Here is a 24,170-nt window from a genome sequence, read left to right on the forward strand (position 1 = left end):
TTATCTGAACAATAACGGAGGGAGCACTGCTCTCAGCATTGCTCTTCTCTGTGCTGTGATATACATCTGTGGTGTCCAAGTGCTGCAGCTTCCCACATCCAAAAATCTCCAAGTGCTTTAATAGTGGGGATAAAAATTATTCCCAGATAAGAAACAGAAGCAAATCAAAATGCTTGACGTAATACAATGAGCTAGAAGGAGAACTGGGACCAAAGCCTGAGTTTCAGATCCATGACCTATGTCAATCTTTCATATATTTGTATAAGAAATACCTTTAGCTGTGAGTGATTGCCTCACATGGCTGCCACAAGCAGAATTACAGTCTTGCTGACTGTATCCATCATGGCACTTTACGGACGCTGTGGATGTCCATGGATCATGTTCCGTGTTCATACCCCAGCCCACAAGTCTAGTGATCCCAAGAGCAGAGCAGGGAGCCACTGAGTATCACAACGAGGACATTGCTTTTGACTTGGTTTTGCTTCATTTTTATTCACCTGTACCAAGAGTAAAGCCCACTTGTAGGCACTCAGGGCTTATTATTCGAGATACTCTTGAAATAAAACCCTTTGGCAAGGAATCTTTAAACAAAAGTCTATCAAGATCATCCTATGATTTAAGTTGAAGGAGACAGCATAGCTATGGAGATAACATGAAAATGCATCCTCAGATTATCTCCTGGTAGAATCAAAAAAGCCCATGTCAGGAAATGCCTCAGCAAGGAGTATTTAAGACACAGCAGTGTCCTCTGTACTGATTACTTGAGCATCTTCTTGTAGGGCATAAACAGTGCAACTCACCTCCCTGTCCCTTTAACCCTCCTTCCCAGCACCTTGCAGAGCCCTTATGTGGAGTGAAAACCATCACTGTAGTGATTCCACATAATTCGTGGCTGAATGATAAATTCTAGGAATCAGAATGCTGCCGTACAGTTGCAACATGCCACCTCTGAGGACGGCCTCCTGCAAACATGTGGATGTGTTTTGCATTCTCACCTTCTCCTCTCATTTTATTTCATTTAATCAGTGCAGTTTACTCGAGCTGTTCTCCCCTTGCTGATTAGACTTGTAATTCTTGCACATATGGTGGTGTTTGTGGAGAAAACATTTCCCTCCTCTCCCCCTCCAACCCCAAATCTGTGAGTCTTTTACTTTGGCTCTGTTCTTATCAAATAATTGCAGCTGTAATTAAAGCACAATGAATCAGCACCAGTCACAGGGTTGATTTCTTCCTTAAGAAATTACATGTCCAGATGTCGGAGATGGCAGGCAGTTCTAGCATTTAAATAATGTGCCCGTGAAGTGCCGCCAACCTGAAGGCAAATCTGTTTTCTACCTTTCTGCAAATAACCATACAACTGGCGTTTTAAGGATGTGTTGTTGTCACAGCTTTCATCATAAACTTACACGACTACCACCTGTGATGATGTGCTTGCTCACAGTATGTCAGTCGGACGCTTGTTACATCTGATCCCTGATCAACAGAGACCAACCTGGAGGTCAGGCGAGGTGGAGGGCTGTAGCCATTGACTTCTAAGAGACGTCTCTAAGAGAGGTGGTGGTTCCATAGAAACGAAGTCTAGAAAGCATAATAAAGGATGCAATTCAGCTGACAACAGAGAGGGCATTCTAAATTAAAGTTAACGTATTACTCAGTGTAGCTGGTGAAATCTCCTACAAGTGTAATGAAACCACGGAACTATGACTTAGTTAAGGGCATATTTCTACTTCAAATTTAGGTTTTAGAGTTTAAGTCCCTTCTGAGCACCTGGAAATGCATGCGTAAGTCCCCAGGTTGAACACTGAACATGTAAGAGAAAACTGGCATAGGAAAATGAACAGCTGTTACTCTGCCTAATGCAACAAACGCACTGCCAGATCGCTAACACTGGTGGCCTATGGACTTCAGCCATTTGCTCATGTGTGGAGCAAAACAAGCAGTAGAATGCGTGGCAATGGCTGAGGCAGGTTTAAACTTGCTGAATGCTTTGAGATTTTGAAACTAAAATAAAAGAGAAAGTTGGGGCCTGATTCTCATATCAGACAAAGTGCATTTACTCTGCAAGAAAATCACTACTCTCAGCAGTCTCTTGCAATTTGCATTTTCCAGCCAAAGATGTTGCTAGTAAATGTTTAAAGGTTGCGTTACAATGCACACCAGTAACTCTTCTCCTTCTTTTTCTCTCTCTCCTCTCTCCCCCACCTTCTCCTTACGACAGCTATATCTGGCATGATTGTTCCCCCCATGTGAAAGAATTGCCTTGAAGAATTTTATTAATGAAGAGGTTGAATTCTGCTTCAGAGAGAATCTGACACAAGTCCCAGAGCGGAACTTTTTACTCAGGCCTTTTTAAAAATAATAATAAAAAAAAAAGAAATAAAGAAGAATCTTACAATAACTGCGGATTTTTAAACAAAAAAAACAAATCACCATCCTTGCAAACACTGAAATTAACTATCTGCAATTGCAAGGTGTTGATTCAAGTTGTCCATCCCAAATAACTGGGAGATATATTTATTGTACGTTGATTAAAAAAATCCACTTTTCTTTTGTTGTTTTTTCTTTTTTTGTTGTTTTTTTTTTTTTTGTTTCGTTTTGTTTTGTTTTTGTGTGTGGGGTTGGGGGCTTGCTTTTTTTTTTTCCCTTTTTTTTTTTTTTTGGTGTGTGTGTTTTTTTAAGGCTTGATTTAACTCAACATCATTTGTCTTTTATAAATCATACAATTACACAAGGGACACTAGAGATGGAACTCCATGTTGTTAATTTATGAATTTTTTTTTTTTTTTTAAGCTGTGTAAAGAAAATGAAGTGGTGTCATTTGCATACAAGTCTGTATGGGACAGAATAGAAGTGCCAGTTAGTTTTTCGTAGAAGAATTATGGCCATTTAATTAAGGGTCGGCTCATACAGGTTGCTTATCCAGTGGTGATTTGCTAATGTGATACATTTTTAATGTTCTCATTAAATGGATATCACTCCCCAGAAAGTGGATATTTTTGGACGGTGAGGGCAGGATGGGGGGGTGGGATTTGGAACCTCTGTCTTTAATATCAGGCTAAATAATTGTGTAAATAGTGCAACAAGAAAAGCTGGTTAAAGCTTAGAATGCAAATAACAAACACATTTCCTCTTGAACTCGAAATCCAGTGCCTCCAGATATACTGCTGAAACTGCAGCATTAGATTAGCATGGCTCTCATTAGCTTCTATATCCGACTCTTTCCCAACGGGTGGCCTTCCTGATGTTCAGTGTCACCTGGGCTGTGCACAAAACGCCACTCACCTTCTGCACAGCCATCCCGAGACGCAGACTGCGGCCACCGCGTGTTGGGCGCTCTCATCGTCCCCCTTTATCTTCTATGGGGCAGAATGAGAAAACGCTCCTCTGCAGTCCTCCATCCTCACGATCTAAAAGCACACGTTATTGTCAGCCTCGCGCTAGGATTGTTCCTGTATCAGTCGACCCTCTCCGTTTGTATCATAATATATAAAGCCACAGGTAACTGCTTCTGAATAGTAAAATGGAAACAGGAGTTTGGGGCGGGTGGTGGGGCTGCTGGGGAGGTTTCAGATCAGAACCATCGCTTCTGTTCGACAAAAGTTTTGCTATCGTTATCTGGGAAGTGTTCTTAAAAACGACTGGTCAAAGAGGCAGCAAAGCTCTGAAAATGCATTACCTGATATTTTTTCTTTGCTGTTGTGTTTTGTATGTAGTTATAAATACTGTAGATTTTTTGTGATTTTTTGCCAAAGTTGTTGTTCTATTTATACATTTTAATGTCTTAAGACAGTTTTTTCAATATCACAATAAAGAATTTTACTGCATATTTTGCAAAAAGAGCTCACTACCTTTAGCTTGCACATACTTGCAAAATTAATTAAAGAAAAAAAAAGCTTTTTGTTTCTGTTCTTTTTTTGTTGTTGTTGTTCATTTGTTTTACGGGGAATTTTGTAAAATATCCATATAAATAATGTATTTATCTTGGGAATTTGTACATTGCTTTTTTTTCCCCTACTCCAGTTTATTTTATTGTGTATGTTTGCTATGTGAAAAGTGATTTGTTTGGTCATTCACCGTTGTATTAGCTGTTTAAATGTGGTTTTAAAACATTTCATTTATAGGTTTTTGGTTTTTTTTTTTTTAGTATTGTTTAAAACCATGCTTCCATTTTTTTTTTAATTTCCACCCAAAAGCCATTGTCTATTTTTGTATTATTTGTAAGTTAAGAAGTTTTTTCCAATATATGGCAAAAAGTAGCATATTATTCTTGTAGCATTTAGTTATGTAGATTTTAAAAAAATGTATCCTTTGCTTTTGAGGCTTAACAAAAACTAATGCTGTTTTACTCTATTAATATGCATGGGATTTCTCCTCTTTGGAGTGACGCATTTTTGTGCATTAAATACGGGGAGAAACTTCATAGAACTCAATGAAAATACTTTCTTTCTTAAGTCTGCTTGTATATTTCTCTGTCTTTCACATAAATATAAACCAGCAGATTGGATGCCTTAACAATGCAAATCATATTCATTTCACCTGTACATTGTACTGTGCACCAGAACTGTCAATCATCACTAACATTCTAAGAAAAAAAAAAAAAAGGAATTGAAAAGCACAAAAGAACTGTTTTGTTACCTTAAAACAATATAACTTTTTTCTAGTCGAGCAAGAAATCATTTACAACGATGCTGCAACTGTGCATGCTTCCTGTACGGATTTTGCAATGGTTTTCACTAGAATGTCACAGTGTGATCATTTAGGGGAAGGGAAGAAAGCAGGAACTTTTTTTCATGGTGAGAAAATAAAAGGAGAAAAAACTGGAAAATGTGAGAGACATCAGTTTATTGCTTCTCTGTATTCCAAGCGGTTATTCTAATTCACATAGTAAGCAACAGCACGACAGTGTAATCAAATTTAAAGCCATATTTTGTCCAGTGACACCATCAATTACTCTTGTAGAGCTCCACTCAAAGTCATAGCGATTTTTACACCAGTGTTGGCCATCTATGTTTGTAGTCTTCTACGCCAGTGTCCAAAGATCCTCTGACAGTGTGCATCATTTTGTTTTGTTGCAGCTATTTGTAGTGGTCTGTTCAATGGGACTTTATAACGCCCCCCCCCCCTTCCCCCTGGCCCCACACCACTCTTATCTTTTACAAAGTAAAAGATGCAGCTGTTTACAGAATATGGCTTTAAGTGGAAACGTCCAGATTTCAGTTTTAAAAAGGTGAAGCTTCACAAAGACTGGATTGCATCAAGTATGCCTATTTCCTCACAGTTGTACTAGAATGCAGCTAAAATGAAGTCATCTCTGAACCTACTAACCTTTCACCTTCTTATCTAAATCTTTTTGAATAGACACACACACTGTACAGTTCTATTGTTAGAGAAACTAACTACTGTAGAGATTGTTATAATTTTTTTGCAGAAACTCAAGCTGTAAAAACTTTTCAACTTTCACAATATTTAATTAAAGTTACTTCCTGTCTGTGAATACAGCTCCTAGTTGTGTGTTTCTTTTTCTGGCTAGTAGATGAGAAAAACTAAAACGTAGAAGCCAGAGGCTGCTGAGTGGTCTTTCTGAAATGAAGGAGAAGCAGAACTTCGTGGAATTACACAATGAAACACAGCAAACTCTGGCGCACTGAAACTCCTCTTATTCTGTTGCTAATGGATTTCAAAGGATCCTCACTCACAGTGCTGTCTGTTCACCATCGTATCATTATTCTTACTATTTCTACTGTTTTACTCTGTCAGTTGCTTGAAGAGCTCACCTGTATATCTGGTGGATTTCAGGAGTATATCTAGGTTTAGGTACCCAGCTGCAAAGAGCTGGCCCTCTAAACATAGTGATGGTGAAGTACAGAACAAAGGCATATCAGATTCACTGCAGGGAGATAAGATTTCACCTTGTTATCAGTTGAGTCAATGGCAACACATCCATTGCCCTTAGGCGCTCTGGACCAGGTCTTCAGTTACACAGACGGCCAGCTCCAAGAACTGCATCAAAGCACGTTGAGCTGCAAGTAGCTCCTTGACCATGGTGGACCCTCCTTTAAAGTGTTCCTATTCTACTACCATTACTAAATGACATATCTATTATCTTTGATCTCATTTTGTACTTCTCTGGTGGGAGAGGATGATAAAGGATTTTACTTCTGGGATGAGGATGATTGACACAGTGGCACCCAACTGGTCCTCAAGTAGCTGTCATACAGAAGACTTTGGGGAAAACTTAAAACCTTTATATGCCATGCCCAATGCAAAGCTCTGAGCATTCCTTGGTAGAAATAGGGACTTGGGATTTCAGTTTAAATTAAAATAAAATTTACTTAGCATAGCAGCAATGCTGAGTCATGGCCTGAAGCAGTGATTGAGCACCTGGTAGGAAGGCCCAGGGGAGCCCAGGTGTGTGCAATGTAGCTGAGTGGCCAGAAGGGGTGGAGCCAGGATCCACCCCCTCCCATACCTCATTTAAGGGTTGGCAGTGGAGCTAAGGGTATCTCTTGCTGGAGATTCCTACCTACCTGTGGCCTTGCAAAGGTAAGCGATGTTTTACTTCATTTCTTTATCCCTGGCTGCTGCTTTTGGGCTTGTTCTCACTTGCTGTAGCCAAAGGCTTTGCCACATTGCTGCTATTGCACTACTTTCCATCCCATTGTAGCGTTACACTTAGAAAATTTAAAATTGCTGCAAATAGAAGCAGCTGAATGTTGCTTCTTGCAATGCAAAGTGCTGGCTACCTCTTGAATATTAGTGGGCTCATCCCAGTATTTGCTAGAGGAAAAGAGAGCTGTTGGCCCCATGCTTATTCTGTCTTCAAGAGAAATCTGCTTCTTCTGCCTGGGATAATTCTTTTAAGACCCTTTTGGTGTAGTGTAGATTCTGGCAGCTCTCCCTGCAGCCAGAGGTTCTCTGCTCTCTGGAAATAAGGCCTTGTGTAGCTAAAAAGCAGTCTTAAAAAACTCAGAATGTGAAGCCTCCTTGTAGATTATGGAATGGTTCTCTGTCTAGAACCAGAGTTTTGCTTCAGCCTTTTGGATCCAGTGAGAGTTTGCCTGGCAATGGAATTGGTTGTATTTTTGTATGGAAATGCCTCTAATTTTTTTGTTTCTTTGTTTAAAGAATCCTCAGCAAAGCAACCTACCTTCACCGTTAGCTTCCTGGCCTTGTCTGTATTTCTATTTACTCCCTTTGGAGTCCTTCTCCATATCTACAGGCTTGTGTTACAGCTGCTTCATGTAATCACTTACATAAGGCTGTTTAGCATCACAGTTTGTGGATCTTCTGCTATTTCATGGGTTAGATGAAGACATATTTTATGTTATGCGCTTGATTTTTCTCTGTTCCTCTCTGCTTTATACCCCTTGTTCACCCATCCTCTTATACAAACCAGGCTGCTGCACTAACAATTGGTTGGAAGCATCTTGGAGTCCCTGGCTCCCACCTCAGCTCTGTACCCCTCCTGTTTCATGGGACAGTAGTTCTAGAAGTATTTTATCAGAGTCCAACTTGTCCAGGCTTTTTCAGAAGCACATCCACTTCATCTTAGGAATGGTTTGTTTTATTTACCCTCATTGCCTCTTTTTTTCTTTTTAGGGATGCTGTTACTGAAACTTGTTATTCTGGTACATGGCAAATGTTATATACATTCATCATTCACCAGCAATTTACTTTTCTTTTCTCCTGTGTTAGGCACACAAAAAACAAATGCTGTCACTATAAGTCTGCTTGGCTGGTGGCTAAGTAAGACAGTGCTTCAGTGCTGACTCCAGGAGACATGCCCTCCTTGTCTTGAAGAATCCCAGTAACTTTGTTTTCCCCAATTCCATTTCAATCTCTCTTTTCTTCACTTGGGCCTGGATGCTTACTTCAGAGACCACACTGGGCACTCCAGAGCACCACCCATCTCATCTCAGAGCTGTGGCCCTTCTCTTCTTCAGTTCCATTCATTATGACATTAAGCAACGCTTCCTATTTGCTTCCTCCTTTTACAAACACATTTCATTACCATTGTGGTAAAATTGCACGAAGACTTATCATGAACATTTGAAGTTCATCCCATTCACTATGGGTACATCTCAGTCACGCTGTTACATAGTCTGCCAGACAGCTTCAGCAAGATATCTGGCCCTTTTGGTTGCCACCTCCCCGCCTGTGTTGTGTCCCTCATCCCCCTCACCATCTCCTGTTATCTCCATGGGATTCAGCCTGATTTGGGCCTTATTTGACATCTCTGCTTCCCCGATTTCCCAGAAGGATCTGCTCTGGCATCCCTTTTCCCTAGCAGCTAATGCTGATATTTCAGTAGGGGAGGTCAGGTCAATACTTTAGATAAATAAGTAATGGTTCCAACCCCACAACTCTCCTCTGTTTTCCTCTCCTTAGTGCCCCTGAGGATACAGCTAGTCCGGAGCTTATGGCACTGCTCCAATATGATTGGCAGGTCATGTGAAAGAGCACACATCTTAGAAAACTTGAATATAGTCATTCCAGGACTTGAATGCTGATGTCTACCCAGGTTGCAGCCTAACATCAGGGGCTGCAGTTCTAGGTGGCTTTTTGTGTAGGCCTACAGCAGGAACAGCAAATAAAATGCTCTGACTTATTTTTCCTTCCTATTATTTTCAATTTATGATCTTCTTAACTTCTTCATCATACATGTGGATGCATGTCTGAAGATCTCAGGAAAAAAGAAATCTAATAGACGATCACGTAAGCGTTTCTTGAAATATAGAGCAAGTGCTGTCCTGTATGTCCTATAAGGTGAGGAGAGTGAAAGTCTTTGTTTCCTCCTTTGTTGCAGAAGGTGAAGTATATGAAGCTCCAATTATCCCCCATTTATTCACAGCAAGCTTTGCCTTACGTGGTAAGCCAGGCCCTCCAGGGGTTTCAGTGGCATTGCAGTTGGTACACCATGTTGGGGTGATTCACTGCAATCTGACAGCTCTTGACCATGTGTATGGGAGAGGCAAGGACTGGTTCGGTTTGGCTACATACAGGAGTGCTCTGAATGGGCACAGATTATCCCACAAGATAAATGTGGTGGTGAGGAGGGTTTGTACAAAGGTAACAACTCAGCTCAATAGGCACAAATCTGCAGACGTATGTTTGTGTTGGAGTGGGAAACTGTGTCGCTCCATGCAGGAGCCACGACAAGCTCTAGAAAGCAAGCCTCAAGGTGAATCCTTGGTAAAACATTCACTTCTCAGCAGTTTTAAGAGGAAAGAGGAGCTCAAACATTGTACCGGGCTCATCTAGAGGCTGTAGGGCTGTGACTTTTCTCTGCACCCTCCCAGCCCCCCCCCTGCCCCATAGCTTTGTATGGGGGCCTGTCTGCACCCCTCTGCCTCCTTGCTATTGAAGCTCTGCCTTCGGCCTCATTTCCACGGCACGTTACTCATCATCAGCCTGCCCCAGGCACTGCCTCGCTCCCCCACTGCGCCACCATTAACTTTGCCTTCAACCTCTGCTGCATCATTGCCTTCTCCTGAGGGTTCCCTATTTATATAAAGGGGAAAATGCAGTTGCTGGGACTGGAAATATTTTGTTACCTTTTCTACTTAAGTACCAGGCATTTTTATCTGTGCTCTCTGGAGACTTATGCTACAGTGGGACTGATTTTATCCACTTACTCAATGCACTTTAGTTCAATAATGATTACAGAACTTCTACATAATATATTAGGCATAGTTGATTTCCCAGGGTTTGTAGCCTTCTATCTCCCTAAGCATTTAAAAAGGAATCTCTCTGTGATAGGTATGTTATGAATGATACACTCCTCAACAGTCATGCTGTAAAAATAATAGCAGCAGTGGGCTGGGGAGGAAGAAGTGGCAACCATTCGGCTGGAAAATGCCAAAGCTTGCAGATAATACAACCCAACACCAGTGACTTGCTTTGTTCATTTTGTCACTGTTCAGTGCCTAAAAGAGGTGCTTTCTAGCTAAGGAATTAGGCAACTCAGGCTGGATTTGCAAACCCTCCCTCCATTCCGTTAGCCAGATGGAGTGGTTAGCAGTTCAGTGGCTGTTGCAGGATTGGGTTGACCTGATCTTTTTCTCACTCCTTTTTTTTTCCTTTGAATGTGTCCTAATCTAAGCTGGACTCTTCAGCTCTGTGGATTCAGTGGCCCTGAGCTGGTACCCTCAGCCCTGTGCTGCTGAATGTGATTGCTGAAAACCTACACAATGCTTGTTTGCTTTGACAGCAAAAAGAGTGACATTAGTGGTTACAGTCCCTTTCATCTGAGGTTAAGCTGTGTGCCTCCAAGCCTTGAAAGCTGTTCCTAAGCTTTTCTCAGCCCAAGGGGCTTTCTATTCCCATTTCCAGCTCCACAAAGATGGTAAGGCTTCTCCATCCCAGACTGGTGGGCACAGATGCCATCCTGGGATGTCACTCTGCCTGTGCTGTCCTCCACCCACCTACCCTGCTCCATCTGCTCAGCACTCACCTTGGTGGCAGAGGACATCTGGTTCTTGTACATGGAGACTGAGACCACCTCACTCAAGGCCTTCCCTCCTCCCCCCAGCAAGTTTCCTGTACTGGTCAAACCACCTTGAACTACATACCTTGCTCATCTTATCCTCATCCACCTTCCCATTAGGTGGTGAAGGTGCTCTGTTTCTGTTTTTTAAATGCAGACCCTCGCTTCGGTCAACTTTCCAGCAGTGTCTTAATTTCAGCATTCATTGGCTTTCGACAGTGGGTTCTGTGTCTCCATTGCTGCAGTGCCCGGATTCACCCCTTGTGCAATGGGGTTCACTGCACAACGTGGGCAGCTCCTTCAGGGTGTGGGGACAGCCGGGGTGCGGCTGCCTCTCCTCAGGCTCCAATTGCTGCTGCAGCCCCACAGCCGCTGACTGACATCAGGAAACTGCCCGGTGAGAGCAGCTACCAGATAACAGCTGTTTCAACAGTTTTAATCGCAAGGGGAGCTGTAAGATAAATAAATAAATAAAGCCGATGAAGTGACAAAACAAATGGCCCTGGTACCGGAGACAGATTTGAAGCTTCTGGCTGCCTCTGTGTTCTCACTCCCCCCAAATAATTAATTTATCACTTAGCAGTGCTGGGGCTCTCCAGAAGGTGCTCAGAGGCAGTGTCTGAAGGTGAACATCAGCCCCATAGAGAGACCTGGAGGATGGGGACAGGGCTGCCTGCAGGTGAAGGTGAGATCAGGAGGGGATGGATGGATGGATGTCAACCTGCGTGTGCTGCTGGCGTGCCGTGCTGTGTTCCGCCCTCACAAATCACTGTTATGCCCTTTCTGCTTTAAACACTATGGATCAGCTATAACAACACTTGATATTTATTTTATTTCAGCTATCACTCTGAGTTGTCAGGTGTATTTTTTATGCACAGCAGGTGTACCCTAATGGGGTTAGGGAATAAACAGAAAATTGATGGGCTTACACACCCATTAGCTAATGGATTACTAAGCAAAAGGGACTCTGTTTAACCCCACTGCACTTAGCCCACCATTAGGAGGTATGTTAAAGACTATATGCTAACGCTCAAATGTCTCTTCGTGGACCCAGGGGAAGAGAGCTCAAACTTTAATGCATATCTTTTGATAGACAGGTGAATGAATGTGGCTATCATTATGCAATCATGCATCCCTGCAACTATTTATCAGCAGTGTGGAGTGCCCCGGGATCCCCTGTGTGCCCCTGGCCAGCCCTGCTGTGAGCCCATCCCTGTGGCCTTGGGGCTGTAGGGAAGGGCTGAGCAGCAGGATATGGGCTTCCCCCATCCCAACAGATGCAGTGCAAAGCAACACCTTTGTGCCCCAGCACTGCACACCTGTAAGCAACAAGCTTTCCTCTGCACTGGCTTTAATCAGTTATTTTAAGATAGATGTGGCTCGTTAGCATCAGAACAAAGCAATTACTTCTCCTCCTCCCCTCTCTCCAAATCTGAGGATTTTATTGGCCTATTAATGGATCGATTTTTTTTCTTGGTAGAAACAAGGAAAGATTCCAACTCACTGATCATATTATCCTACAGCTATCAAGTGGAATATATAAGCAGGCTAATAAAACCCAAATCATAGTCACAAAGGTTACATTTTCTAAACCCTTTTGTGTTCTGGATCATAGTTTATGTTCCCTTTCAAGCAGAAATACACAGTTCAGTGCTGTACATGACAGCTGAAAAAGGTCTGTAATATTAAAGGTTACCTTCACAATCTTTCACCATCTTTCTCTCATGGAAACAAGTCACACTGAGTCTCACTGTCCACCCTCTGACATAGGTGTATAATCAAAAGCCAATTCAAAAGGAGCCTTCTGTAAATATCAACTTGATCCAGGCATATGTATGCCTTTCTCAGAGCACCACAGAGTCCTGCTGATTTCAGTGGGATGGTGCCTGTTTGAAGAAAAATAGATGCATGTGTGCAGGAGATGTGAAGGTCGAAGAATAAAAAATCAGGGGAGAACATAATTTTGTGTTGCTTTTCACTAAGCAGAGACACAAAAACTCAGCCAGAGGGAAGCTGAGGTCCTTTTAGGGTTCTTTGTCCCCCATCTCTGGCCCTGGGGTGCTCTCATCACCCCCTCCGTGTAACTATAGAGGACACCTGGTTATGGGGCTGCTGGGGTCCATGCAGAGCTCTGAGGGGTTATGGGGTGGTGAATGGGAGAGGGACATGGCACAGGTCTTGGCTGTGTCTTACTGCACAGCAGGACTGCTCCTGGAGTTGGGTAATGGAGTGCTTCAGGCTCCTGTATCACAACAGCTGAGGTGTTCGGTGGGCTTCAGCCCACACCTCCTGCCTTCCCCCTGAAGCCCGAACTGAGCTCCCTGCAAAGTCTGTGTTCCTAAGAAATGTGGAAAATGTGACCATTTTGCAGTCAGGAGGCTCTCACCACATCATTATTCTCATGCTTAACTCCATGAAGGCAGAGACATACAGAGCTCTTCTTAATCTTTATAAAGGAAATGAAGGGCAGAATGCAGCTGCTGGCAGTAAGAGGAACTGCCAAAACCATCACAAATACTTGAGATGCTTTAGAAAATGCCACGGGTGCACTGGCAATGACAGAAGTCACCAGGGCAGCCCAGGCCTTGCCTTATTGGAGGGAGTAGTGGTCAAATGGACATCGATGCCCACTGGAGGCCGAGCGCAAAATGGAGCTTTAAAAGTATGGTGTGGTTCTGTTGTTGCAGGGATAACAATTTTAGCTCTAGGTTTAGTCTTTGGATTGGAGATGATTTAAATTGTGCTGGAATTCATCTGCATCAGACTAAAAAAGCTGGAGCAGCGTAGCAACGAGCTCGTTAATTACCAAGCAATTATTTTGCTCAACTTTTAGACCAAGGGGATACCCGAAATACCCACATCCCTTTCATTCTGATTTCTTGTTTTCCCTCCCGTGCTGTAGCTGAGGTTATTTTACAGCAGCTGTCAGTCACAGCAGTAACAACTTCCACAGCAGCAGCTTCCATTTGGCAAGCTCACCGCACAGAAAGGGCTGCGATGGAGCGGAAGGGGTTTCTTTCTCTTTCTTAATATCATCTTCCCCTAGGATAGACTACCTTGCCCTCTCCAGCAGAACACGCTCAGATCGCACTGCAGAGTTTCTGACTGCTGCTTTTAAAAAGGTATATCTGTTTGTTTCTATCAACACATTTCAGCTCCTCTGGCATGCTGTCTTTGCGGCTCTAATAGAGACACTTCACATGTAATAGGGTCACACAGTGATCCTCACGTTCGATTCCATTCCTATCACCATGTTAAATTGAAACAATGCGTGTGCGTCGGGTTTCTGCAGTGCAGGGAAGCTGCAGCATCTCCAAGTTTTGCGATGTGATGAACCTAATGATTTGGATTTTATTTTCTGGGTGCCACATTCAGCTGGCAAAGTCGTGAAAATACACCTCACCTCGTTTCCTCCCTGTCTCTGCACCTCTCCAGAGCTTTCACCAACAGATCGACTTTCATGCTGGAAAAAAAAAAAAAGAAAGAGTAATTCTATCAGTAATATATGGAAATTAGAAAACTGATTAGCATAAAGCTTCTACTTGTGATAGTGGGGTTACAAAAGTGGGTTGATAGGTAAAAATGATCTCCTTAGTGATAATTAACTTTGATCTCTTAAATAACTGTTAACTTTCATAAAGAAGGAGAGTACAAATGACATTTGCATCATGGCAGCTGTAAAAGGCAGAACATAACTTTCGTTCAAGATTACACGATAAGCTCTGTTCTCAAAGAAAATACGCTCATTTCAAAGGAAAATGACACGGATTGTCAAGGACTGTTGGGTTTGTTCTCACATCCCATGCCAACCTGAGAGCTCTGAGATGAGGCATTGCATGCACGTGTGCGAGCAGCCCCTGTACAGCCACAGCAAAGATACAATGACAACACATGCCCTGCTTAGCACGAGCAGTCCGCTCACCCAAGGACTTCCAAATACTTTGCAAATGTTAATTTGTCCTGACTGTGAGCCAGGTAAATATTAGCCTTATTACAGTGTTATTGGGGAACGGAGAGACACAGCGGCTAAGAGGCTCAGTCAAGACCATGAAATAACAGCTCAGATGCCAACCTTCTGGTTCTGGGTTCAGATGCGGCCCCTCCCATCAACATACATGTCTTTGGACACTGGAGAGTTCTTGCTCCTTGCTTTGATGACAGTTTCACATATTTTCCCATCAATATTTATTTCTGACCAATTTCACAGTGCCAGTTTGGGGTCAGACAGCGTAACCATCTGTGACAAATTGTAAATGGGGGCAAAGAGGGCAAAAAATCTGAAGTACCCAATGGATGTGCATGTCCAGTTTGAGAAACCAAGGGCCAGAAGACCCTCCCAAACTGCAATTGCTGATTTAAACTGGGAGATGAGCAGTCGTACCTTGTTTTTTGGACTCAAATCCCAAATCCTCCAGCAAAACGGAAGCAGTAAAATCCCAACTGAACTGAATCTATTGGCAAATGAGAATTTTTGCAGCCCGGGATAGCAGACGTTGGTTGTCAGCCCATAGATGCCAGCACAGGTTGCTGGGGTGAGATGAAGTAAAACAGAAGTTCTGTATGAAGCAAAGCATACATCAAGAAACACACGCGCTCATGAGATAGGCTGGATAATTTAAGGAATAAAATTAAAACTGTATCTTAACAAATAAATCCTCAAAGCTGTGCAGCCTCCCATTTTTTCCAGTCATGGAAATCATCTCAGAGCCCCTCTCACACTGAAAGCTCCCAGCACACTGGGTTGTTGCAAAGAAACTACTGCAACATCTCAATATCTTTCTTCAGGAGCTCCTCCAGACACCGAGTGTGCTGGCCACTCTCTGAATCATTTTATCCTGTCATCTCTCTTCCTTTGATATGCAGGAAGTTAAAGGGAAATAGCAGTCTCCTAATTTCTATTTCCACCCAATGTCATGGGAGAGAGGAAGGGAAAAAAAAAATCACTTTTTAATGTGGCTTTTAAAATAGAAAAGCAAAAAAAAAAAATTTTTTTTTTTTTTTTACAGCACTTAATAGGCCTCCCTTGCAATTTAAAAACTGATTTTCAGGAGCTCATATATTCAAATCTCCAAAGTCTATTTGAAGGCACATCTGAAGGTGCACCCTGCAACCTGTGTGTAGCAAACTCTTTTGAATCTTGTCCTTGAAACAAAAATTAGTGCCCCATGGGAGCTCAGCAGTGTAGACAACCACTAACTGCAGGATGACTGAAAGCAGGGCTGAGAGTCCTTGCAGCTGGGAGGGAGAAGGGGATGAGAGAGTGGGGGAAGATGAGAAAAGCCTTCAGGAGCCATTTGGGAGACAGTCACTGGGAAGAAGAAAGAAAGACATGCACTAAAAACAACAGAAACACAGGTGGAAATGGCCTACTGGGAAATCAGGCTGTCAACAAACAAAAGCCGAAGGCCAGAAAGCAGTTTCAGTAGCAGCCCCTGCTAACAGGGCTTCAGTGTTCAGTAAATAAATTAGCAGCAGCTTTGACTGTTTGGAAATTAGTAGCGACATGATGAAAGAAGCAAATGACTTGCTTTTTATCTGGAGTGGAAGCACTAAACTTCCAAAGATATCCTTGCCTGTATCAGGAGAAGCAGAGATGCTTATATCAGCTCAGACTCGAACAACAATAACAGCAGAAAAGTTTCATTTCATTTACCAGAGACTCAGAACTTCGTTTGTACCTAATGAGACCTCTGTCCCTCTGGGCAGCCTCTGACAGCATCTCTTCCTCAAACAGTTTATCACTCCGGAGGTAAAAATAACACAGGTTAGGCAGGTGGACAGACAGACAGATGGATACGTGGATATCTGAGGAAAGAAGCAGAGCTGGGACATCAGATCAACTCTTCAATTATTGCAGACTGGGAGAACTCCTCTGGGAGAATCTCCTGTGATTTACTTCCATTGAGAATCTGATCCTGTTTAATTAAATGGAAACTAAATGAGAGGCTGAATAGTAAACACTTCAGCATGTGCTTAAACATTCAGCATGTGCCAAAGTCATATTGATTCAATTGAGATCTAATTTGCTTAAGCAGCCCTCTCCAGTACAGGTTCCTCCAGAACCAGGGCTTCCAATAGCTGTTGGAACTGGATGTTTATTGTGTCAGATGTATTAAGAAGAGGCTCTTTTCCTCCTAGTAGCCTGGAAAGACAGTTGGGAAGGGAGCAACACTGCAGCTTCCAGAGCAGGCAAATATTTACATTAGCTATGCTAATTGCACTTGGTATGGCAACAGGTCCAGGAGGCCAACGTGCACTACCAAAGGAAAGCAGGGACATTGTGGGGGGTCCTTTCATCCACATAAAACTTGAAATATGAACTTGGTCCCAAGCATGGACGACACGACCTTTGAGAAAAGGCAATGGCCTGTGCTGTATCCTGCTGCCCATCAATATGGGGGCTGGAACAAGTACACGATAATGCCATGAGATGACAGATCTAAAGGATCACTACTCCAGATCTGCTAAATTGCTTGGGTATTGAAGCTGCCCCTTCAGGCAGTGCTAGTTTTGTTTCCCACAAAATACCTGGCTGTTCTGAGATCCAGCTGTTCTGCTAGCATCCTCATCCTGTCGCTCCTGGCAGACAGAAGAAGTGTCACAATTTCTCATTCACATGGCAATGTCAGTGAGGCAGGACCTCCTCCCACTCTGCCTGGCTTGTGCTGTTCATTCTTACCATCACAAGAAGTAAATTTGCTTGCATGCTTCTAAACAAAACGGTCAGTAAGTAGTGGCATCCCTCAGGGATCAATACTGGGACCAATACTGCTTAATGTCTTCATTAACGACCTGATGATGGAATGGACTGCAGTCTCAGCAAGTTTGCAGACACACCAGATAGCAGGAGAAGCAGTCAATAGGCCAGATGGCAGGGCTACAATTCAGGAGGACTTGGGCTGGCTGGCAGAAACCTCATGAAGTTCAGGAAAACCAAATGCAAAGCCTTGATATCTCGCTATCTCTGATGAAATATCAACAACGCAGACCACTCCGAACTCTCTAGGAAGCAGCAAAGACAACCAAGCACACACTGAGCTATATTAGCAAGAAAACAGCCAGCAAATGCAGGGAAGTGCTATGTAATCAGTCCCCACAAGTGGAGGCACTCAAAATGTGACCAGCCCCAGCCCTAGAAAACCTGATCTAATAGGAGATGCTTCAAGTGGGGGCTGGGACCAGGTGACTTCTGTAGTCCATTGCAGCCTAAATTATCCCAGTATTATATGAAAAAAACCTGACACAAATGGTGAAGATTATGTGGAACAGTATAATAGACTGTACAGGTCTGAACGAAAGCTCAGGCTCAATTATACTGAGAATTTAATTAATTAAGGCAGACGTAACATAGTTAGATTTTTAGTAAATTGTTAGTTTAGTGCTACACATGAATTCAATAGGAAGGCTGGAGTTGCATAGCCTGCATAATAATACAGTGGGGGAGATAAAAATCTATCCAACAGCCAGGAACCAATGAGTTATCATCAATGGTTTTATGTCAAAAGAGAGAAAGTATCAATTGGTCTCCCACAGGGATTGATACTGGAGCCAGTATTAATCGATACGCTCATTAACAGCCTAGCGAAGAATGTAAATTCAACAACCACTAGATCTGGAGAAGATTCAAAGGAACGTTGGGGATGTGGCAGTGGAAGGAGGCAACATGTTAGAAACAGAACTGTAGTCAAGCCATAAACAGATATAAATGAGCAACATTTCATATTTTGTATATTCAGGGAAAACTTTTCATAAGATAAATGTAAAATAGAGTGGAGGCAGTGCCTGCAGCCACCCCTCCCAAGAAAGCCACAGGTTAGCAAAATGTTAGTTTATGGCACCCCACAAGGCAGTGTAGGAATCCCGATCCATTAGAAACCCTGCTACACAATGCAGTAAATTGCCCCTTAACGTCCTGTTTGGTGTCAGCTCTGAAATACCACAGCCAAATGTTACAAGATATTCTGATTAAGAAAGAGAATTAGGAGAGAATCACTAAAATTAGGCAAAGAGTGGATTCAAACCTAGCCTACGTACTTCACAGTGAGTTTGATAAAAGAAAGTAAAATGTTTAAGTATGTGGCAGATGAAAAGTGCACTAAAAATAATAGTGGGAAAGGATTTGACTTCAGGGTTGATAGGGTTTTGTATGAAAGATGATACACGTAATGTCTGGCTTTTATTTCCCCATGTTTTGCTACAATTCCAATCTCCATCCTGTGATTTTGATGTGTGCATACATATATTTTAAAGTTTGTTCAAAGACCATGTTGCTTGGTGAAGGTGTGCGTGAGCTGACCCATAGATATTAAGCCCAAACAAATTGCCATATTCATATAATATTTCTTCTGTACCCCATAGATCAGAGCCTTTCCCTGCATGGATCTCTTAATCTTTGCAGGGCTTTTTATTTATTTATTTACTTGTGGTGGGTGTTTTTTTGTTGGTTTTTTTTTTTGAGAATATAGTAAAACTTATTCTGGATTTCAGCCCCTATCTATAAGGAAATGAATGTCATTCCTTGCCCACATGTTGACAGCAATTTTATCGCTATACTCAATTTGAATAGGATGTTTCACTTTGTAGCCTGCTTGCATCAGGAATACTCTTCCTTCCAGAGCTACCCAGTGGAACCGTTTAGCTGCATAATGCATTATAACTATCATTTTTATAAAATATGCTTATAAGCTAGGAACTTCTATTACTCCAGTTTAAACCCATGAAAACTCGCATGGATGTTAATGCAAGCAGGGCCTGATATATATTCATCAAAAGCTAGAACCATCTGATGAAAAATAAGAAATCTTTTAAGCTACAGTTCTTAAGGGTCTGTTGCACGGTGTTTACTGTTCAACACATCAGAGCCTTATAGCCATATTAGTTGTATGAATGGGATAAGATTACTTGGGCAATTTTCCTCTACATTAGAAACAAATCGTAGCTAAGCCTTCGCTGGCTCCATACATTTTAAATTCCCATTTTCTCTCACTAGAACAGAAAAATAAATACATAGATAGCTGACCAAACTTAGAAAGTGTTCAAAGCAATCAAGTGCAAATTCCCTCCTGTTAAAATGTGAAGAAAACAGAAAACCTTTGACTGAGAGGTAACTTCAGAGATAAGTAGTTAGATAGATGCTATAGACAACAAGACACAAACAAATTAAATCTATTCCACTGAAACAGTGATATAATTTCCCTCCAGAGACTATCTAAGACTGACAAAATAAACAAAGAAATAACATGTTTCTTAACTTGTGAAATGTGACAGTCAATGGCAGATAGCAAAACAAAACCAAACAGAGCTGGAAGTTCTCATACAAACACGCCGGGTGCGAACGACGCGGCTCTATTTTATTCCGCCTTCAAGCTCCTAACAACCACCCTTTTTCACACCTCCCTCCTCTGAGGTTTTCCATCCTCTTTTCAACACGGTTTTCCTGCTCGAGGAACATGCTCCTTGTTTATTTTTGAGGGACAGATTGATGATGGAGATTCGCACACTGGGGAACAGAGCACTGTTGGTTGGGAGCTGTAATGACACCTTTGAAGGCCCTCTGCCCAATGGAGCATACCAGGACTTGCTTCAGTTTGGCTTTGGTGATAGATAAAGCCTCTCTAAATGCTGCAAACCTTTGATGGTGCAGTGTGGACTTTAATATTAATTTTAAAACTTCACAGAACTGTGGCCAAAAAACAGAGCCCAGGTGCACAACCTGCTCTGTCGTCAGGAAATTCTGCCAACTGATTCTTCAGGCTTTTCAAAATGACACAGGGATTTGGAAGTGCTCAGGTCAGATCTGAGACTGCTGTCCCAGTAGCTGTGGTACCCAGCATAAGCCAAAGACCTCACAAGTACAAAGGAAGTGTCCTCGAAAACAGAGAGAGGGGTCAGGCACGACGGCGATGACCAAACCATAGAAGCAAGCTCTGAAGACAGAAACAAAAGCACAGAATGCCAAAGCACGGCACAGCACTAATTTTCATGTTACTCATAGCAATCATTTTCTCCATGAACAATCTGTATATGTCACTTACAAATATCTCATTTATTCCCCAGCCTTCATATGCACATAATAATCCTTTCACTTTATTTTAGTTGATAGTTTGCCTTTAAAATGTCAGGTCTTTTCCCCTCTAAGTTACAAATTGCTTTTGTACCTAAAAGTTTATAACCTAAAATATCTTAGCTCAGAGCTGCGTGAGGGTTGATGAGAAAAATGGATCTTTTCACTCCAGCAGACAGTCAGAAACCAGTCCAAGTCTCCAACTGACATCTCCTAATTGCCGAAGGTGGGGTTCATCTCCAAACGTCTAACTTCAGACAACCGATTTAAGAAGCTTCCTTGCTAGCTGCTTTGGAAGCAGCAGCTCCAAATGGCAGCTCATTCAGCTCAAGCTCCCCAACTCTTTAGTGGTTTCAGCCTAAATTACTTGCCAAGGTCCCACAGGAAGATCTTGTCAAGTGAGACTGTAGCTCCCATGACACTGGACCATCCTTCCTCTCTCTAGTGCCTGAGATGTCCCTGCCTTGTCAAAAATACGAAGCTACTATGAAGAAGGTCTTTTGGAAGGGAAAAAAAAGCACAGAAAATGAAATAAGGAATAACACAGAAGCCACCATACTGGCAGAAGGACTGTCTGAGGGACCTGATCACGTTCACTGCCCATTTCCAAATAGAGTTTTGTGGGTAAGCAGCAGCCCAAGGGAGAGCACGAAAAGATGGGATGTGGAGCAGTATGAAAGATGCGGCATGCTTTCAATCTGAAGTTTTATGGCAATGCTGCATGGTGGTCTCTGAGAAGTTACGAGGTTTAAAAGCAGTGCAGCTTTCTCAGGGTTTTGTGGCTGTGGCAGTGCAGGCCAGATTTGCTATCAAAGAACATCCTCTCAAGGGAGCGACTCCCATCAGCCTGCTTCTACTTGCAAGAATAATAATGAAAAACACACAGCACAAAGTGGTCGCTCAATAAATCACATTTTGGACTGACTTTCATGGGTGCTGAGTCCGAGTGGCATCCATGGATGTCAGTGGAGCAATGCGGGTGTGCAGCATTCGGGAACCCCCAGCTTACAGTGCCTTCTTCTACCACTAAAGAGCATCCTCTGTACATTCATCTGGATGCTCCGAATGTGTTCTGCAGCCTGCCCATTTCCGTGCCGAATAATAATTCTGAATTACATAACACCACATTCCTTTCCTCATCTGATAACAATAACAAGCTCTGTATCGCAGAGACTTGCACATTTATGTTGGCACTATTGGAAATAGTAACGCCAACTGAATCTCTTCTGTGTTCTCAAAGACTAACAAACACCATTCATTTCCTACAGATTAGTTTCAACCTAACAAGCGTTTTGTTGAGCCCCAAAGTATATTTCATTTATTTAGATAATGCTGATTGCTCACTTATGAGCAGCAGCTCATTCAGTACAGAACACACTGTTATAGCTCAGTATCTTTTCAAATGGAAAAAAAAAAAACCTCAAGGAGCAACTCAGAGATATTTAATACTCAAAAGACAGCACGTCATTATGATAAGCGGATCTATTGCTGTGAATAATGGAGAGGCTTTAATCACACAATGGTACAGATATACTTAGAATAAATATTTAACGGTGTGTTTTGCAAAGCTGGAGCTTGTTCTAACCCCACATCCAATGATTTGTGCTCAGTGCCATTACAGCACAGGATGCGTATTGCATCAGGATGCCCAGAGCAACAATGCATAAGGTCTACTGCAGAACACATGAGATCTGTGCAATGGGGTGGGCAAAGTTATCCCTGATAGGAACAGACAAGTGCTGTTCATCTCTGTGGCCATGATGCTGTCACAAGAGGGTGGCCACCACCTCCACCCCTCCAGCATGCCTACATGCTCACCTTTTGCAAAACTCATGCAAAATTCATGCCAAGAGGATGGGAGGAAGCCAGCCTAGGATAGGGTAGGGGCAGACACATTTCCCTCTGGGTGGAAACGTTCAGCCACGTTGGAGGGGGAGTGTCCAGAGAAAGGTGAAAAAGAGGCATTCACTGCACTTTCTCTGCTCCAGCAACTCCTATGCCAGAGGTACTGGTCATGGGCCAGTCAGCTGCATTTAGCTGATGGGACCGAGCAGCCAGAGAGAAGCTGCTGGGAACACGGGGCTGCCAGCACTGCAGAGTGGGAGCAGGAGATGAGGAGTATTATGGGCTCCAAAGGCCCACTAGTCCCCCAGTAAATCTGCCTGGTGTTCACCCCTTCCCTCTCCAGCATCTTGAGTTTCCTCTTACTGGAGACTTGGGTACTCCACTGCAATAACAGCATCATGGTCATCTAGAAAATATGTCTGTTATCCATAGAGGTCTTATTACAATGACTCTTAATGAGCCCTAAGATTTAGCAGGCAGACAAACTCATTTTGTATGAAAAACTTGAACTGGAAATTGGAATCAAATGGAAGTCTCAACAGGAAATTTATGAGTGGAGAAAGCATGGGTGCAAAGGAGAGGAGATGGGCTAGTATATAGCTGGGGACAGAGCATGATCACAAAATGAAAGAAAGATTTAAAAATAAAATGGAGAAAAATAGAAGGAAAAAACCCCCGACAGCCACACACAAAAAGAAAAAAAATCCACAAGAGAGCCCACCCTCTTTTCTGCAAGGTTTAGCTTTTTTTAAAGGGTGGGCATTACTGCTGCTAACACAAGGAATAGGTTTCCCCTGAGCGAGGGAAACATTTGGATATTTTTTTTCTCCTTTTTATTAATCATTGGTGGTGTAGGGAGGGGGAAAACCCCTGAGAATTCAATGACAGGAAAAAAAAATGGTTTGTGAAGTCAGCCTCAGTTTGCGTACCTAAAAAGCAATATGATTGATTTGCAAAAACCTCTAGCTTCACAAAGTTCTTCCATCTCTAATGAGAACTAACAGCATTTTTGTCCAGCTTCCCTGCAAAATATTGTTCTAGTGCTGAATCCATCAACAAAAATGGCTAAGCATTAGCTTTCTTAATGGCCTCTGGCTTCGCTTGCCAGCAGCTGCAGATGGAGTGGGCTAAGCAGGACTGGGGCTGAAGCGAGGAGGCCTGTTGCAGATCTCAGCTGCATTGTGCTCAATTAGAAGGAAGACTGAACAGTGGCTTTGCTCGTGTAGTGGGAACAGAGCTTGTTTTAAAATCACAGGTTGTTCCTAGAGCTGGTAAGGCACAGATGCCTGATCCTTCCACAATCTAACTCACGTAAACCGTTACATTCAGTGATCAAGCATGGCAAAAGAAGGAAAACAGTAAAGAAGGGGGCAATGGTCAGAGGGCATCTCAGCACTGACAGCAGAAGTTGTGGAATTTAAGTCTTTTTATCTGCCTCTGCCCACTGAGTGTGTGACTGCAACAAACCTCCACTCGCACCTGCCTGCACAAACCCAGCCTTCCCTCTCCCTCTCTTTGACTTCCAGTGCGTCTACACAGCACGGAGGAGGTGATTTTGGCACAAAAAGCAGGGTTGTTCCCAGGAAGTAACCCAAACAGCCCACACAGTCTGCATTTGTTGCCGTCTACAGAGATCCTCAATCGTGGCCATCAGCCTCCCCTCACCTCTCCCTTTGAAGAGAAGGGTGACACAGCAATACCATTCCCACAGCCAAACTCACAGACGAATTTGTCATTTCCAAACTTCCAACCACAATGCAAGAGCAAGTAGAAGCA

General features: G+C 42.8%; 1 protein-coding gene and 1 long non-coding RNA gene across 12 annotated transcripts in view; one reads left to right on the forward strand and one right to left on the reverse strand.

Moving 5' to 3' along the window:
* Positions 1–5,494, forward strand: part of EBF1 (EBF transcription factor 1) — a 263,422-nt gene extending 257,928 nt beyond the window's left edge. For 5 of the 10 annotated variants that reach the window (NM_001397656.1, NM_204752.3, NM_001397657.1 and 2 more), the window contains one exon: positions 2,219–5,494. In NM_001397656.1, coding sequence (NP_001384585.1) covers positions 2,219–2,250 — 32 coding nt within the window. In that variant the 3' untranslated portion in view covers positions 2,251–5,494. The remainder of the gene's footprint in view (positions 1–2,218) is intronic. The other 5 variants (XM_015293734.4, XM_015293735.4, XM_015293736.4 and 2 more) reach the window with 1 other exon arrangement.
* The window catches only part of LOC101749832, a 95,305-nt gene continuing 75,958 nt past the window's right edge, over positions 4,824–24,170 (reverse strand). The window contains exons 3-6 of one of the 2 annotated variants that reach the window (XR_005839524.2): positions 13,890–13,949; positions 12,183–12,372; positions 10,572–10,937; positions 4,824–7,988 (exon numbers count right to left, since the gene is read on the reverse strand). This is a non-coding gene — a long non-coding RNA (uncharacterized LOC101749832). The remainder of the gene's footprint in view (positions 7,989–10,571; positions 10,938–12,182; positions 12,373–13,889; positions 13,950–24,170) is intronic. The other variant, XR_005839523.2, reaches the window with a different exon arrangement.

The sequence above is a fragment of the Gallus gallus genome, chromosome 13, assembly GCF_016699485.2.
Source record: "Gallus gallus isolate bGalGal1 chromosome 13, bGalGal1.mat.broiler.GRCg7b, whole genome shotgun sequence".
Taxonomy (NCBI): Eukaryota; Metazoa; Chordata; class Aves; order Galliformes; family Phasianidae; genus Gallus; species Gallus gallus.